The sequence below is a fragment of the Canis lupus genome, chromosome 5, assembly GCF_003254725.2.
Source record: "Canis lupus dingo isolate Sandy chromosome 5, ASM325472v2, whole genome shotgun sequence".
Taxonomy (NCBI): Eukaryota; Metazoa; Chordata; class Mammalia; order Carnivora; family Canidae; genus Canis; species Canis lupus.
In genome coordinates this window covers 72,866,065-72,882,280 of record NC_064247.1, presented here as the reverse complement: position 1 = coordinate 72,882,280, position 16,216 = coordinate 72,866,065, and the positions used below count along the sequence as shown (strand labels likewise).

The following is a 16,216-nucleotide window of genomic DNA, read 5'->3' as shown; positions in this document are numbered from 1 at the left end:
CTGACATGGCCTTCTAGACCATGAAAAGATGGAAGCATATGGCAGGATTCATATGTGAACAGATTGCTTTTTCTCATAAGAACGCTTTATTAGAATATCAACTATTATAGCTTACTGAAGGTACTCTTCTGCTCTTGATTTAAGCCCCGAGTCACTCGGCACACTTTTTTTCACCGCATTCTGCTATGTATCTCACACCTACTCCTTGCTGTTTCTAAATGGCCTACTTAAGCCTTGAGGTGGGTCCTTCAGTTTCCCATAAATTAATAACACATCTATGAATATTTTCCAGCCGATTTTAGAAGCCCCAGTCTGTTCCACTACCGGGGCCGTAAAAACGGGGGATAGATAAAGCAAGCTTCTTTCAAATGCTCTTCCAATATGAGGCGAAATATTATTAATCTAGACTGCCAGCTACTTTCATTTACCATGTTGCTGCTCATGGGATTACAGGCACAAAGGTTTCATAAATTTCAAATGAAATATGAACATTTGTTGTCAAAATACTGTTAAGCCACGAAAGCCCCCCTAGTACTACTTCCTTTTATTATTATTATTTTTATAATGTTTATATCCACAGGCATTCACATGTTCTGAGTTCTGGGGAGCAGAGCTCCCCTTCCCCCATTCCCCCCATTTCCTTATTAATTCGCTTTGGTATCGCTCCCTTGTTTTACAAGCAGGAAAAGGAAATTGGACAAAGAGCGATTTTCTCAATGAGCGAATCCATCTCGCCATATCTGTTGTGTCTCTGCTATGATTAGGGGGCACGTCGATGCCCTTGTTTGGGAGCAGAGCAGCATGTCTTTCCCGACAGAGGTGGGTCAGGAGGGGTTTAGCTGACTTCATCAGATAGTATCATGCAGGTCCCACCGCGAGGCCGTGGCCTGCCAAGGAGGGTTCAGGTGGCTGGATTGGAGACAGCAGAGCCAAGCTGGAGAGGCAGTCTGCATGGAGAGCAGCCGAGGTCACAGCTGGAAAGAAAACCGTGCGTTCCAAGTTGGATGGGCAATTCATGGATGGATCGAAGAATCAGAGTGAAGGTTGTCAGCTAAGAAAATGAAAAGCCAGAATGAAACCATGGCAAAAATATAAATAAAATAAAATAGTAAAATAAAACAAAGCCATCTATTGAGCATTGACCAAGTGCCAAACATTTTGATGACCCACGAGTATGCACCAGATACACTGTAGAAGGGCAAGTGTGACTCCCTGAAGGTGCTTCACTGAGTTAGGCCAGTGGGGTCCCTGGACCAGTGGCAGTGACATCACTTGTAACTTGTTAAAGATGCAGAATTCTTGAGCCCTACACCGGATCCAGATCTGCTGAATCAGAATCTCTGGGCCTGGGGCCTGCAGTCTGTTTTTAGAAGGCCTCCAGGTGGTTCTGATGGTAGAACATGTGGGGAACACAGTAGAGACTCCCTACACTGGGCATAGGAATCAGAAATACGGTGCCACTGCCTGTGGGTTGCATTGCATCCTTTGGGCAAGTCTTTTAGGCCCCCTATTCCTGGCAACTCCCTCCACAAAGGGAGACAGTGATGCCCGCTTTTCTGACCTTACAGGACTTTTCTAGAATGATAGTGGTTACAGGTGACAGCAGCTAAGATCCATGTGACCATTACTGTGTACGAGGCAGTGTGTGAAGCACTCATTTTAGACACTCCGTGTTTTGATCCCGACAATAACCCATGAAGCAGGTATGATTATCACCCCTGCTCAGTGCTGAGAAAACTGAGAGGTTTAGTAATTTGCCTAAGGCCATGCTACTAGCAGGCTGGAATCACTCCATTCAAAGCTCACGTTAGCTACTGAGTTGCTGTTATTTTACAGCATCAAAAGACATAATGTATTTGAAAGGACTTTATGGACTATGAATGCTACATGAAATAACAAAGTGGTTTGGTAAAACATTTATATATTCACATGTAGCACGTATTATATATTCATACATTTATTTTATATTAAATACTGATTTGATATAAATATGTAAAATAATTATTTTATATAAAAATATATTTTTAATTACATCTCACAAGAGCATTTGTCCTTGATGTTTGTCTTACGTGGGATTCCTTGGCCGAGGCCAGTCCCGTTTATCAAACAGATTCACAATCCAAATTGGGTCAAAAAAGACAGATTGGGTCTGTATTTAGGCACTGGTGGCAGTGAAAACCCAGGTTTGATTCTTGCGTGCTTTCACTTAGGTGTACTCCTGAGAAGCAGAGGGAAGGGGATACAAGATCCAGATTATTAGTAGGGCTTTTTTGGTGGCTTCTAGGGTGGCCTTTGTGAGCAGAAGCGTGTGTTTACCGAGGCTTTCAAAATTAAAATTCATTTCATTCACGTTACAAATTTAAAATCCTAGCTCTTCTTTAGGATCTTCCGTTCATCTTCCCAGTTCCTATTATTCTGCTTGTAAGCCTGAGAAATTTTAGCAGCCATGTCTGAAGAGCTCTAGAATAATGTTTCAGCTCATTTATGAATTTAGGTAAAGATCTTAAAAATCTTAAGCTGTATTCATGAATTTACTATTTTGATTTCCTTCTCAAGTGCTATTACAGACAAGCTTCCCGAGAATATAAGTGATTTGTATATATCTAATCAATTTAATTGCAAACATGATAAATCTGAAGTTTTCCTAATATTCTGATGGCTTGTATAAATGTAGTAATATTTCACCTTACCATCATAATTCTGTAGCAATTGCCATTTGCATATTTAAAATAGAAACTTACAAGGCTAATGTCTACCCCTAGAACAAGTGTTGGCAGACTTTTTTTGTAAAGGACCAGATAGTAAGTATTTCCATCTTTGCAGTTCAGATGGTCTCTGTCACAATTCTTCAAGTCTGCCTTTGTCTGAAAGCAGCCACAGATAATACTTAAATGAATGGATCTGGCTGTGTTCCAATAAAACTTTATTCATAAAAACAGTGGTGGGCCAGATTTGGCCCAAAGGCCTCAGTTTGCCAACCTCTGCTTCTGAAGGCCAAATTAAAACATTACAGGTTCATAATATACCGTGTATTTGAGGATATGCCAATAGGATAGCGTGTTTCTCTTGTTTTCATTATGTCAATATTTTTATGTTTAACTCTAAAATAGGAAAATTACTTTTTATGTTTGGTTCAAATGCTGCCTGAGTTTGGAGTTAGTCTCTACCATATCTAGCTGAGTGGCCTCGGACAAGTAACTTAGCTTCTCTGTGCTTATTCTGCTTGTCTTTAAGAAGGGATTATGATGGGCAGCCTGGGTGGCTTAGCCGTTTAGCACCAACTTTGGCCCAGGGCCTGATCCTGGAGTCCCAGGATCGAGTCCCATGTCGGGCTCCCTACATGGAGCCTGCTTCTCCCTCTGCCTGTGTCTCTGCCTCTCTCTCTCTCTCTCTCTCTCTGTGTGTGTGTGTGTCTCATGAATAAATAAATGAAATCTTAAAAAAAAAAAGAGAAGGGATCATGATGGTACGTATCTCACAGGGTGGTTGTGAGGACAGCATGCACGATTATATGTTAGTTTTCCTGTGGTTAAATAATGCCTGTGTGTTAAGGAAACGTGATGTCAGACCACGCAGTACTGGGGTTCCCCTGCCATGTAACTTACAGGACAGCTTTCTCAACATACTGAGATCTCTTCACAACCAGGGAGATGTCACCTGGTTTCCCATGGACACCTGGGCTTCTAGGACAACCGCTTCTCTATAGACACAATGATTATCAATGATCAGCTTCTGAAAGAGGACAGATCACCTGTTTTCTCTGCTCACTGACATCCACACCCTCCTTACTTAATTGAGGTTTGCATTTCTTCAGGCTTTTCCATGTAATTACCTTCTAGCCAACTTTAAGTCACCTCTGAACTTGATGGAATTCTGCACTCAGTTCATATATGTTCTGTCTCTCCAGACCACAGAATGATGTGAGTTATCTCCCCTGGGCCCATCTGACTTGCAGTCACATCTTCTAAGACAGTGGTTCTTCGCTGAGGGTGGCACTTCGCCCCTGCCTTCACCCCTGGCATTTTTAATGCCCAAGATGACCAAGCTCCTGCTCTGTGGAGGAGTGAAGGTGGCTAGCAGACAGGAAGCCAAGCATCCTGTGATGTGTGGGTCATGCTTCACGACAGAGAAATGTCCTTCCTCAGGATGGCAGCAACACCCCCATTGGGAAACACCGTCCAAGGGTCACCTGTCTGGCACACACTAGTCGGTGGATCAGTGACTCTCACAGAACTGTGGCCAAATTCTGGTCGGTGCAGCCAGCATAGGTAAGAAACCCACCAGGCCCCAGGGACCAGGAAACCACGAGCCTAGGGAAGGCCACGCCAGCACTCTTGTCTCCCTCTGACAGGCAGGACGACCATCCCTAAGTGCACCACCGAGTTATGCCTCCTGCCTGTATTTTCTGTGGCATTTCCGGTCGTGCAGTGGACCTGACCACAGACACCTCATAGTCACACTGGCCCCAGCCCCTGGCTCTAAGGACTTGGAGAAGGGACCTTTGCTAGCCTGGTATTTGGCACAGAGCGGGTGCTTAATGAATATTTATTGAATGATTTCCAGCTAATGGAAGAAAGCTAAGCAGCACAACACCCAGAGGATTGAAGTTTATTGAAAATCGACCCAAAGGACTATGGTGAAAAAAAATCTCAAAAGGCAGGAGCAAGGGATTGGTATTTGTTAAGGGTCCTAAATGGATGCCACTGTAGATGGTAAGGGACTTGGGAAGAACATGGCCTGAAGTCAGGCTGTCGGGTTTGAATCCACACTCTGTCATGTGCAGCTGTGTGGCTTTGGGCAAGTGACCCAGCCTCTCTGTGCCTAATCTCTTCATCTTTAATGCCAGTACTGATCTCTCAGGTGACAGAGAGAATAAAACTTGCAGCGCTGTATAAGGCACTTCTCACAGGGTCTGGCGTGCGCTGACCCCCACACGGCAGTTTGCCATGATTATTTGGTTACCTTACCTTGTAGTCTCCCCAGGGAGCAACCGCCTCCCCTCCCCCGTCCCCTTTGACATATGAGGAAGCTGAAGATCTGATGGTGTATGGCAGGTGGCAGCTCCACAATTTGAGCCTGGATCTACTTCTCATTCCTTCTCCACCCCCAAATCTCCCTGCACCTGCCTCATTCTTTCCTCCCTTCTCCACGGGAGACTTGGGAAACCCAGAGGACGAGCTCGTGTGTCTGAACCACATCATAAACCAAGAATTAGGTTAAGGCCGTCCAGGACCTAGTCAAGCAACATGAGCTGTGTGGCATGGAATGGGATGTGAGCTACCATTTGGGGCTACAGCTTGCGCCCTGCTCCGTGGTGGCTCCACCCCAGTGTAGGGAATGGGAGAGGAAGGCCTGGGAACAGGGCAAAGGGAGAGCTGGTAGGCGAGCAGGTGACACGATTTCATCTCTGGGTAGAAAGCCAAAGGCAAGAAAGAAAAGGAATTGAGAACGTCAAGAAGACATCAAAGAGGAATCAGATGTGCTGTGGGCACATTTTCAGAGCGAGTTTAGAGGATGCCGTGTGCTCTGGGGTCAGGGGAGGCTCTTACTCCAGAGCTCCTGCCCTCTCGGGTCCCATTTTCACCCCACCACTCACTGTGGAGAAAGGGACCAGTGTGGGGTTCCTTGAGACCAGATGCCTTGACAGTGCTCCCCCTTTCCCCCCACCCCCACCCGCTGGAGTCCTGGGCTTCTGGAGCAAACACCTGCCCCAAAGCTTCTTTTCCAAGTCAGCCTAGAACTTTCTGCTTCCTTCCCGAAGGCGATCCGTCTGAAAGGCAAGCCTCTGGAACTGTCAGATCCTGCAGGGATTAGTGGGATCCCAGAAGGCTCCCCCGAGGATGGAGATGAGGCTGAGGGCTGAGGAACCTTGACTTTAGCCATGAGGGAAGTCAAGAACCCAGAGGGTAGAGGGCAGAGGAGGCAAGAGGGGGGACATCTCTTCGCTCCTCCCTCCGGACAAGAGCCTGTTCCTTCTCTGTGCTTCATAAAGACCCTCGGTCACCCGGGCAGCCGATTCCCGTGTTGGCCTCCTGTCTTGACTTCTGCTTCTCCCCCAACTCTCCTGTGAAAATTGCTGACAAGGTAAAAGTGAGAATCTCCATGAATGAGGTTAAAAGCCCCAGAAACTCCAACTGCTTGAATTTGGGCATTGGGGGAAACAAAACAAAAATATGTTTCCAACTATCCCACTGACTTTGACCGCCTAAAGGGGAAGAATTTGCCTCAATTTTTTTTTTCTTTAAAGCTCTGAGTTTCTGGCACAGTTATGGGCAAAGAGGCGGTTATAACAATATTCTTTACACGTGTGACCATGACTATAGTCCATCTCAGTGGAAAGGGACTTGAACTTGCGGACTTGATTCACTTTTTAAAAATTGTGTTAAAATATAGGCACCATAAAATTGATGATTTTTATGCACTGATGCAATTCAGTGGCATTGAGTGGATTCTCGTTTTTGTGCAGCTATCGAAATTATCCATCTGCAGGAGGACACGATTCTTCAGTCTCCCATCCCAGTTCTTCTAGAAATGTTAAATGGGTGGGGGGGGGGGGTAGGTCAAGTGAACCAGGGGTCACAGTAGGGGTCAGTCCTCCAGATGCCCTTCAGGTCATGGTCATGGAGAGGGGCAGTTCGAGATTTTCTTTTTAACCACCATGAGGTTGTATGGCTTGAACTCGGGGAGATCATATGGGGAGGGGGGCTCCTCTCGACTTTGCTCGCCTCCAGAACTTACTGGCGCATCTTGAAATGGTAGCACACGACCATTTGTCTGCACGTCCATGACCCTCAGCTGTAGCAACTGTACACGCATGACGTGCACTGCACGTGGTGCCCAGGAGACCTCTAGCTTGTGGGGTACTGTGATCGCCCGCTGTTGTTCGGGAACTCCTTAGGCATCCACAGCTTGGTGTGAGGAGCACCGCCCTGTGGTATCTGTGGCCGCTCTGTCCCTACAGTTTACAAAACCCTAATCCATAAAAGCTGTTTGAAATTTCCATTAGGAGATTTGCACAAGTGGTTAAAATTAGTCATGCATTCTTGGTCTAAACTGCAGGAAGGGTATCTTTACTGTGAAAATGATTATGACAATGTTAAAACTGTGTAATAGTAAGCAGACAGTTTTCCGAGCTGCTGGGTGAGTTCTGGAAATGCTCTATTTATTTTCTCCCTATTGACTCCTTTCTTTCAGGCAAGACTGCCCGCGCGTTGCCTTGGAAAGCCACCGAAGCCGAGCATTTCCAAAGCACTGACATCGCAGGGCTTCATCTGTGAGCTGGGCGAAGTCTTTCATTTGATTTTTTTTTTTTCTTAATTGCTTCTTCTTCCTCTAAAACAGGAAGTGCATTTGGTTTTGAGGGGGAGCCTTAAAAATACAGCATTCCTGATTCACTTCACCTACCCCACCACCACCCATTTAACATTTCTAGAAATACAAGAACTCCTAAGGTGAGGGCAGAGGCAGTGACAGTGACTTTTTGCGTGCTGAAAATCAGCCGCCCAGTTTATTTAGTTACTTCTTTCTTTTTAGTGCAGCGGTGTTTTTAGTGTTAGAGAAAAGGCTGTGATTTCTTTGATATTAAAAAGCCAGCCACTTATATTTTCCAAAGCCATTTGCATTCAGTCTGCCGGCCGCTAAAAATGTATGTGGATTTTTCATCTGAGAGGTTTTCTCTATGCATATTGTTTACATTTATCAAATGTTGTTTTGCCCAGTACTTTATATTCATTGTAGCTTCCGGACCTAGCTGACTACATGGTCTATATGAAAAACAAAACAAAACAAAGCAAAAAAGAGTCAAAGGGTCTTCTTTTGAGAGGATATGAAAACAAGGAAAAGCAAATGTGGCCATAGAAAAGCAGCAGTGTCCCGGATGAAGCCGCTGTCTTTGTTCTATCCGCAGTTTGTCAGCTGTCAATCAAGCTCTGCTCCCCCTTCCAGGCTGCCTGAGCTAACGTGAGAACCTGGCTCTGGCTCTGTTGTTAGCCTATAGTTGTGCAGCCTAGAAAATATGGGAAGATTCTGTGAAGTGAATACTTAAAATGACAGGAAAGGACTGGAAAAAGCTGATACTACTTGAGATCACCTGAACAAAGCAGTTTAATATTTATTTGCTTTCTTGCTCCTAGTTCTTTGCATTTGGTGACTTTGTGTAATGCCATATGTACCACGAGATTATACTGCTTCTGTGTGCACTAGCATTAAAAAACAAGAACAAAGAATAAAACAAAAAACCCTATTCCTGCAATTCTGGTATGTTGTCACCAGGTGGTGGTAGTGTATCTTTATTAAAGAACCTGAACTGCTAGGAGTAGGTATCCATTTATCTATTCTCTAAATCACACTTCCTGAGTATGGAGGATGGTGTACATGCCGTGCATATAGCAATGGGTAACATAGGTTTGCATCTCCAAGAAGTTCCATGCAGTGGAATATACTTAGCAGCCAGAGATGGTAGTTTTTTTAAAAATTTGAATATGAATTTTCCCTTATTTGACCATAAACACAATCACACCTCTTTTATCAAAGTATATTTTTATTTAAAACATTTCCACGGAAGTCCCATATTTAATAAAGTTCAATAGCATGTAATAAGGTTAGCAGAAGAGGAAATATTTTCAATACATATGGTACCGTTTTTGATGAACTTTTGCTTCCTTTGACCCTGTATTCTTTTTCAGACCATCAGGGAAGCTTTTTGAATACAGTTGCCTTTAACTTCCATACACAGGCATCCTCAGACACATTTATTATTTCTTCCCAGAGCCAGGCAGAAGCACCTATACCACTGTCTTCCTCTGCCCTTGGATTAAGTGTTTTCTTCCAGAATCTTCTCTCTGGGGACATCCTGGGTGTCACAATTCCATCTCAGTTTTTCCTCTAGAGTCAAGGCCTGCATCTCTCTGGCTGTCTCTGGGCCCCAACCTTTTTCTCTTTCATTCTTTTCGTTTCTCTTTCCCAACTTCCTCCTTTGTCAGCCAGGAAGAAGGTAAGGGAAGGAGTTGGAGAAATGAGTGTCTCTGAAGCGTTTCTCTGGCACAGTGCTTTGTCCCATCTCCCCTCATAGTAGACGTTTTTCCAGATATGGAAGCATTGACATTCTGTGTACCAGAAAGAGCATCCTCTCTTGAGCCTTGGTCCCCCTTGTGACTTGTGTTCACACAGAGTACCAATGGGATCATTTAACTTCTCAGAAGGTTTTTTTTTTTTTTTTTTTAAGATTTTATTTATTCATGAGAGAGAGAGACAAAGAGGGGCAGAGAGGCAGAGACACAGGCAGAGGGAGAAACAGGCTCCATGCAGGGAGCCTGACACAGGACTTGATCCCAGGTCTCCAGGATCTCACCTTTAGTGCTGACTGAGATACAGACTGCCTTTATTTTTTTTTTTTAAGATTTTATTTATTCATGAGACACAGAGAGAGAGAGAGAGAGAGAGAGAGAGAGAGAGACAGAGAGAGGCAGAGACACCAGAGACACAGGCAGAGGGAGAAGCAGGCTCCATGCAGGGAGCCTGACGTGGGACTCCATCCCGGGTCTCCAGGATCACGCCCTGGGCCGAAGGCAGGTGCCAAACCGCTGAGCCATCCAGGCATCCCCACAGACTGCCTTTAGAAGTGAATCTATCAGCTCCCCAGTAGCCTAAAAGACACCACATCCCATGCAAACCATCGAATATTTCAAACAGAAGATAAACTTATGTCCTTTCGTGAACAAATTGTTTGCGTAATTGACATCCTGGGTTGTCAGGAAAGCCTTGCTGCCGTGTTGATTCTGATCATTCAGATGTGAAGGGGTTTATTTTACTCTCCTCACCCTCCTTCCACCCTTCACTCCATTCAGAATATTACTCACCTGAAACCAAAAGCATTCCTCAAATATCTTAAAAAACTACCATAGTCAGACTTTACCTGCATGCAAAAAAATCTCTAATTTTTTCCCCACATTTGTATAAAACACCCAAATATATGAAAACAGGTGCGCAGTGTATAAAACATGGGTGATGAGTGTGTGCCCATGCCACCTCACCGGCCCGTAGTGCTGGACTTCTTGTACACAACACCCACACCCGAGGCACCAGGCATCTTCAGGGGCTATTCTTTGCAGCTTCCTCCTCAGGTCACTCTGGAGTGTTTACACTGGAAGGGTCTGTGAGTCCCAGTACTCCACTGCTGTGTCAGGAGTCAAGTGGGAAATGGGTGCTAGGAATGTCCAAAGTCAGTAGCGTCCCAGCTTTGCATGTTGGAGGACATCTTCCCCCATATTCTGCAGTTGGCGCTCTTTTATCCCTAGTGTCTGAGAAATACCACGTGAGATAAACTAGGGGTTCAGTGGCTGCTGTGTTCACCCACATTTTAAAAGATAGTCACTTTGTACTAATGCATGAGCCAAGGAAGAGGGCAGTGAGATCATGCTTCACATGTGTGCAGAAGACCATAGCATCCTCAACAACTCAGTCAGCTGGGCCACCCGATGGTTCCTGTTGTGTCTCCTGAAGTTCATGGATATGGAGCAAGTTGCTTGGGGTTATACACCTAGGGGGTGGTGAAGCTAGGATTTATACCAGGATAGTCAAAGCTGGGAGATGCTCAGAATATGTCAAGATTTTCCATTCTGAAGCATGTAGCATCTCCAGATTATAATCACCATCTCAAAGAATAGGAAGGAATAATGAATATAGACATCCTTTATCCTCAGCAGCTCCTATATGGGAATCTGGGGCACCTCTCATTGGGAAGCATCCACGTCAGACTTCACTAGTCGGAGACCATCCTTGAGAAGGACACTCAGAAACATGCCACTGTAGGTTTGACAGGAAACACCACTTTACCAGGCTGCCTGCTGCCAACATGGTCACAGTAGCGTGGAGGGGGTCCCCCCTCCCTCCCTCCCTGTGGTTGGGAAGACACCCTGTCCTTCCCCCTTCCCTATAGAGCAAAGCCTTAGACAAAGATTCCCCCCTCCATACCCTAATCAGGCCCCAGGCCCCTCTGTAAAATTAGCTGCACATTAGTCTATTTCTCTTCTAAAGCAATAAATGAACAAGAAAAAAAAATGAAAAAGGAATGATACTTGCAGTTTACAAATCGTGTTCACATACATTGTTTGATTCTACCCACAACTCTGTAAATTATGCAGGTATGACTTTTACAGTTAGCCTTATTTCATAGGGAAGGACACTGGAGCTCAGAAAATTATAGTATCTGTCCCTGAGTTACACAGCTGGTAAGGAAGACTCAGTCTTGGGCTTCTGACCTCAAATCCTTAGCTAGTCTTGCCAGATAAAATGCAAGATACCCAATTAAATTTGAATCACAGACAAACAAATAGTTTCTTAGTATAAATGTAGCCATGCAATCTTTGGGACATATTTATACCATATATATATATAGTGTGTGTGTGTGTACACACTATAGTATAAGATATATATATATATACACACGCACAAATAGTTTCTTATTATAAATGTAGCCAGGCAATCTTTGGGACATACTTATACTATAGTATTTATACATACACTTTATGTATTTATGTATGTGTATATGTATAGTCTATATATACTATAGGACATATATTAGTATAGGGCTGCATTTATACCAAGAAATTATTTGTTGGTTATCTGAAATTAGAATTGAACTAGGCATCCAGTATTTTGGTTTGCTAAATCCAGCACCCACCCATGACCTCTTTTTGTTTCTTCCCTGCTCTCCCACCCAGCCTTGGTATCAAGTCTATGACTCAGTAACTACCTTAGGAAATAATACCTTTTGGGGCTATTCCTTATTAAACACTCAGCACCTGCTCAAAGCTTGCGTGCTTTATTGCATATTTTTACAATCACCTTGAAAGTTGGGGGCGATTGTTACCCCTTCCCAGATGCCAGGCTGAGGCTCAAAGGACATAGGCGACTTGCCAAAGACGTCAGAGTTAAAGAAGGTGCAGGATGGGCTTAAGACCAGAGTCTGCACCTCCGATGACATACATTACTGTCTACACTCCGAAGCAATTTTTTAAAAATTAAAGAGAGACATGATGCTACCTACCATCAGTCACAGAGGCATAATAAAGCTCCTTGAGGGGAGAGCCCAGGCTTTGGCTTTCCTTCAATAAATAAACAAACACAAGCAAACAAACTTTGACAGCATCCCAGAAACAATGCTTTCCAGGTAGTGGCCCCTCAGCCCAGAGCTGTTTGCTAGCTGATGTGCTCCAAGAGCAGCTCAGAAAAAGGAAGGGTCGAGAACTCGGTGTCGTTTGTACGTCTCTTTTGCCCTAGATGTGTTTTAAATTTTGTCAGGATTATAAACTGTGTTTCCAAACATGAAGATAAATTGGCCCTCTGACCTCTCATGAGGGGCCATAATTCATCTGAAAGGTTTACCGCCCCGAGTGTCATTCCACAGCTCCCCGACTCCTCTCCCCGTTCTTTTAACCCCATTAAACACAGAAAGGGGAGAAAAGGTGAGCAGAGCCGAGCTGGTTACATGTGCGCGGGATGCGGCGCCCAAAGCCCCCAGCCCTCCTGTTAACACAATACTTTTATCCGGTAATCACAGCCTGCGGGAGACAAAATAACAATTCATCTGGAAAACGAGATTAACTCATTTAAGCTAAGCAGTGATCACAGAGAGCAGCGTGTTGGCGGTGTCTGGCTGAAGGAGGGCCTGCAGGGCGGCGGGTGCTGGGCGCCCAGGGCCCCGGGGAGCAGGCCCGGCCTGGTGCAAGCGCTCGGCCGTCGGGGTCCGCGCCCCCAGGTCCCGATTCTCCAGAGTCCTTCTGCTCATCTCGGACCCAGCCCCTCTCGTCTTACCCGACTTTCCTTCCCTGAAACATCTTCCAGCCACATGTGTGTCCTGCGCGGCCCTGCCAGGGGAAAGTGCCGCTGTGCCCTTCCCGTGTCGCCCCCCAAACAAGTGATGACACCCAAGGGATTTGCTTTGCGTGGCCTCCTCTCCCCAAGAGACAGTTTGCGTCCTTGCCGGTTGTTCATTTTATGTAGTTTCACGCCTGTCCTTCCCCTAGCAGTGGCTCTCCCGTAGAGCTGTACCCCAAGTGGACCTTGTCCTTCCCACCTGGAGCCCGAGAACAGGTGTTTCGTCCACATCTAACTGCTCCCTCATATCATCCAATGGCCTGTAAGTTGGGGCAGACGGGGACCCATTTCCCCAGACGGCATGGAGAGCCACCAGGCTGCATACACAGGTAACCACCCGGAGACTTGCTTCTGGAAGCAGCACGTTCAAGAAATGGGACGCTGCTCTGGCTTCTGCCTGGTTCCCCGCCATACGTGCCCACCGCCCCACCGAGCGCTTCCAACATCTCTCCGCCCGGATGCCCACACCCGGGGGACCACTGAGCACCCCAGTCTCTTGATGTGATTAAAGCTGCAGAGCGTGTGCCTTGCTTGTCTCTGCACGATTTTATTTTCTGCTTGTGCGTTCACTGACATCTGCGCCACAAGTAACTAATCTGCTTGTTGAGGCTGGATTTTAGGACCTAATGACCACTCAACAGGGATTTTGGAAAATGGAGGGTCACGATAGGGAAGTATTTCAAGAGTTTCTTTAAAGCCAACTGGCTAAATTAGCCAAAGATTGCGCCCAGCTCTGTTCATGCTAGTCTGGCCTTTGCACACTGGAGAAACAAATATATCATGAATCCTCCAGTGTTACATGGAAATTGTAATGTTCAAAGTGACGTGCAGGTATACACATGTTAAAATATATTACTATCCCCTCTGAAGAAATGTACCATTTGTGGGGCGTGTTCAGTAATCACTGCACTGAATAATTGCTTCAACAAATAAGAGCAAGAGGCTCTTATCAGACTGGTATATATGCTTTGAAGGGAAATGTTCAGACTGGGTGGCTGCAGCCATTGAGAGCTTTGTTGAATATTTAACAATTTTTTTGTGGATCTATCAACTAAGAAGACCATCAATTTTAGAGCATACAGCTGTTCAGGAATAATAGTTTGAAAGACCAGCCCCAAAGATCTTGGTGATGAAAGTATGAACAGATGACGGAATGATAAACCTTTAATGCTTAAAAATGTGTTTTTATAGTTCCATCCCTGTATAACATTGTCTGATAAATGTATTTGCGACTAACCGACCAAATGAAAGAACCTTCCATAAGGGGACCCAGCACAGTTTGAATATAAATGTTTTGCTCCGATTCCCCTGTTGGTGATTGACTATGAGTATTGATCACCGTTAAAGAGTGAGCACACAGGAGCCTCCTCAAAGCCTACTGCGCACACACTCCCACTTATAAACGCATGAGTATTGATCACAATTATTCCGTAAACATATCTTACAAATTCCCTCTGTGCACGCGCCATTTAAATTAATCCAAATTCAGAACAAAGCTCACTTGGAAAGAGAAAGAGCATATCTTTCAGCAGCTGCCCTCCTGGACATTAAATCATCTGTAATCTGTGAGAGCTCGGTGAAGAAGCAGCCTGAACCCCCCTCCCATTCGTGGGAGCCAGAGCTCTCGGGCTCCTGTATCTTGGATGATGGATGCCCTGCCGTGATGTCTTAAGTGAGAAAGTGCTCTGAGTGCGAAGACAATGTGTATCTGACTTCAAAATGTTGCATGGATTAAAAGAGATGTGAGAAACACGGCATCCAAATGCAATACGTGAAGCATGTTTTGATTTGGATTTAAATGAACCTACTTTCAAAGACAATTTTCTGGGACAATCAGGGAAATCTGAATATGGAGTAGGTAATCGATAGTATTAAGAAAGTACTGTTATTTTGGTAAGCATGATAATATTTTAAATAAAATTCATCTTGTGTTAGACATACTGAAAAATGTACCAGTGAGATGTCTGGGATTTGCTTTAAAATAATCTAGAGGAAGCAGTTGAAGAGCAGGGTAAACAACTCAAAATTGGGCAGTGTTGTAGTTCTTGGTGGACTATGGGATCATTTAATTAGTTTCTCTTTTGTGAGCTATGTTTGAAATTTTCTATAACAAAATATTACCTAGCCATCTCAAGAGAGAGACTGCCAGGAATGACAGTTACACGGGTCATAGTGTGAGCCGTAAGAGATAGAACATTCCTGCTAACCGGACCAGCAAACTCTGTCCTTCGAGGCTGCGTATTTGGTATTTCATGGGTTGAAGCCCTTACCCCCTACCTCAGATTGTGAATGTGTTTGGAAAGAGGATCTTTAAAGAGGTGATGAAGTTAAAATGGGGCCATTAGGGTGGCCCATAATCTAGTCTGACTGGTGTTCTCAGAAGAGGAAGTTTGGACCCACAAAGAGACATGAAGTGTGCAATGCATAGCGGGGAGAAGGTGTGAGGACCCAGTGGGAAGGTGGTCATCCTCATGCTGAAGACAGAGGCGTCAGAAGGAACCAAACTTACCAAGACCTTGACCTAAGAATTCTAGCCTCCAGCACTATGAGAAAATAAATTTGTGCTGTTCCAGCCACTCAGTGTGGGTATTTTGTTATGGCAGCTCTAGCAGACTAATGCATGGGTCCCACTATGAATGTAGTATGAGAAAAATAAAGACCTACAGTCTGGGACTTAGGGAGCAGGGGGTCAACACCTGGCTGGACCTCCAAGTAGGAGGGCCTGGTGGATAAACACATGTGCACACCTCCAGGTTTTATTTCCAGGAGACTGTACTTGGTGAAATGAGGAGGGAAGTGGGAAAAAGAATACAAATTATGGACATTAGGTAGCTGGATAAACCCAAAACTCTTCCATGGGGTCCCCTTTCACAATGTGACTGTGTCACACTATTGTGCTAATGAATGTTAGATTTGCTCTCTGTTCACCAATCGTGTCCTGACAGTCCTCCCTGGGTAAGGTGCTGTTCTAGGAGTGACACGGAGGATGACAAAGAGCCAGTTACTCAAAGATATAGCAGAAGTGTCCCAAGCAGAAGAAATAATTGTTGAGACCTCTAGACGTGGAAAGGAGCTTGGCATGTTTGAGGGAATAGAGAGGCTCAGTGGAGTTAGAACAGAATAAATCAAGGGGCAAGTTCCAGGTGAAAGCTGAGAGGTGGGCTGGGGTTGAATCTCACAGAGCCCTGTAAACCATGGGAGGGCTGGACACTTGATTCTGGTTTCTTTTTTTCCTTTTTTTTTTTTTTTTTAAGATTTTATTTATTTATTCATGAGGGACAGAGAGAGAGAGAGAGAGAGCAGAGACAGGCAGAGGGAGAAGCAGGCTCCATGCAGGAAG

General features: G+C 44.9%; 1 protein-coding gene across 6 annotated transcripts in view; it reads left to right on the top strand.

The window, feature by feature from the left end:
* Window positions 1–16,216, top strand: part of WWOX (WW domain containing oxidoreductase) — a 952,589-nt gene that overhangs the window by 509,699 nt on the left and 426,674 nt on the right. The window contains exon 9 of one of the 6 annotated variants that reach the window (XM_025426926.3): window positions 7,195–7,373. The exons of the other annotated variants lie outside the window; for them this stretch is intronic. Coding sequence (XP_025282711.1) covers window positions 7,195–7,317 — 123 coding nt within the window. The 3' untranslated portion in view covers window positions 7,318–7,373. Of the gene's footprint in view, window positions 1–7,194; window positions 7,374–16,216 lie in introns of those variants that run through there. 6 annotated transcript variants of the gene reach the window in all.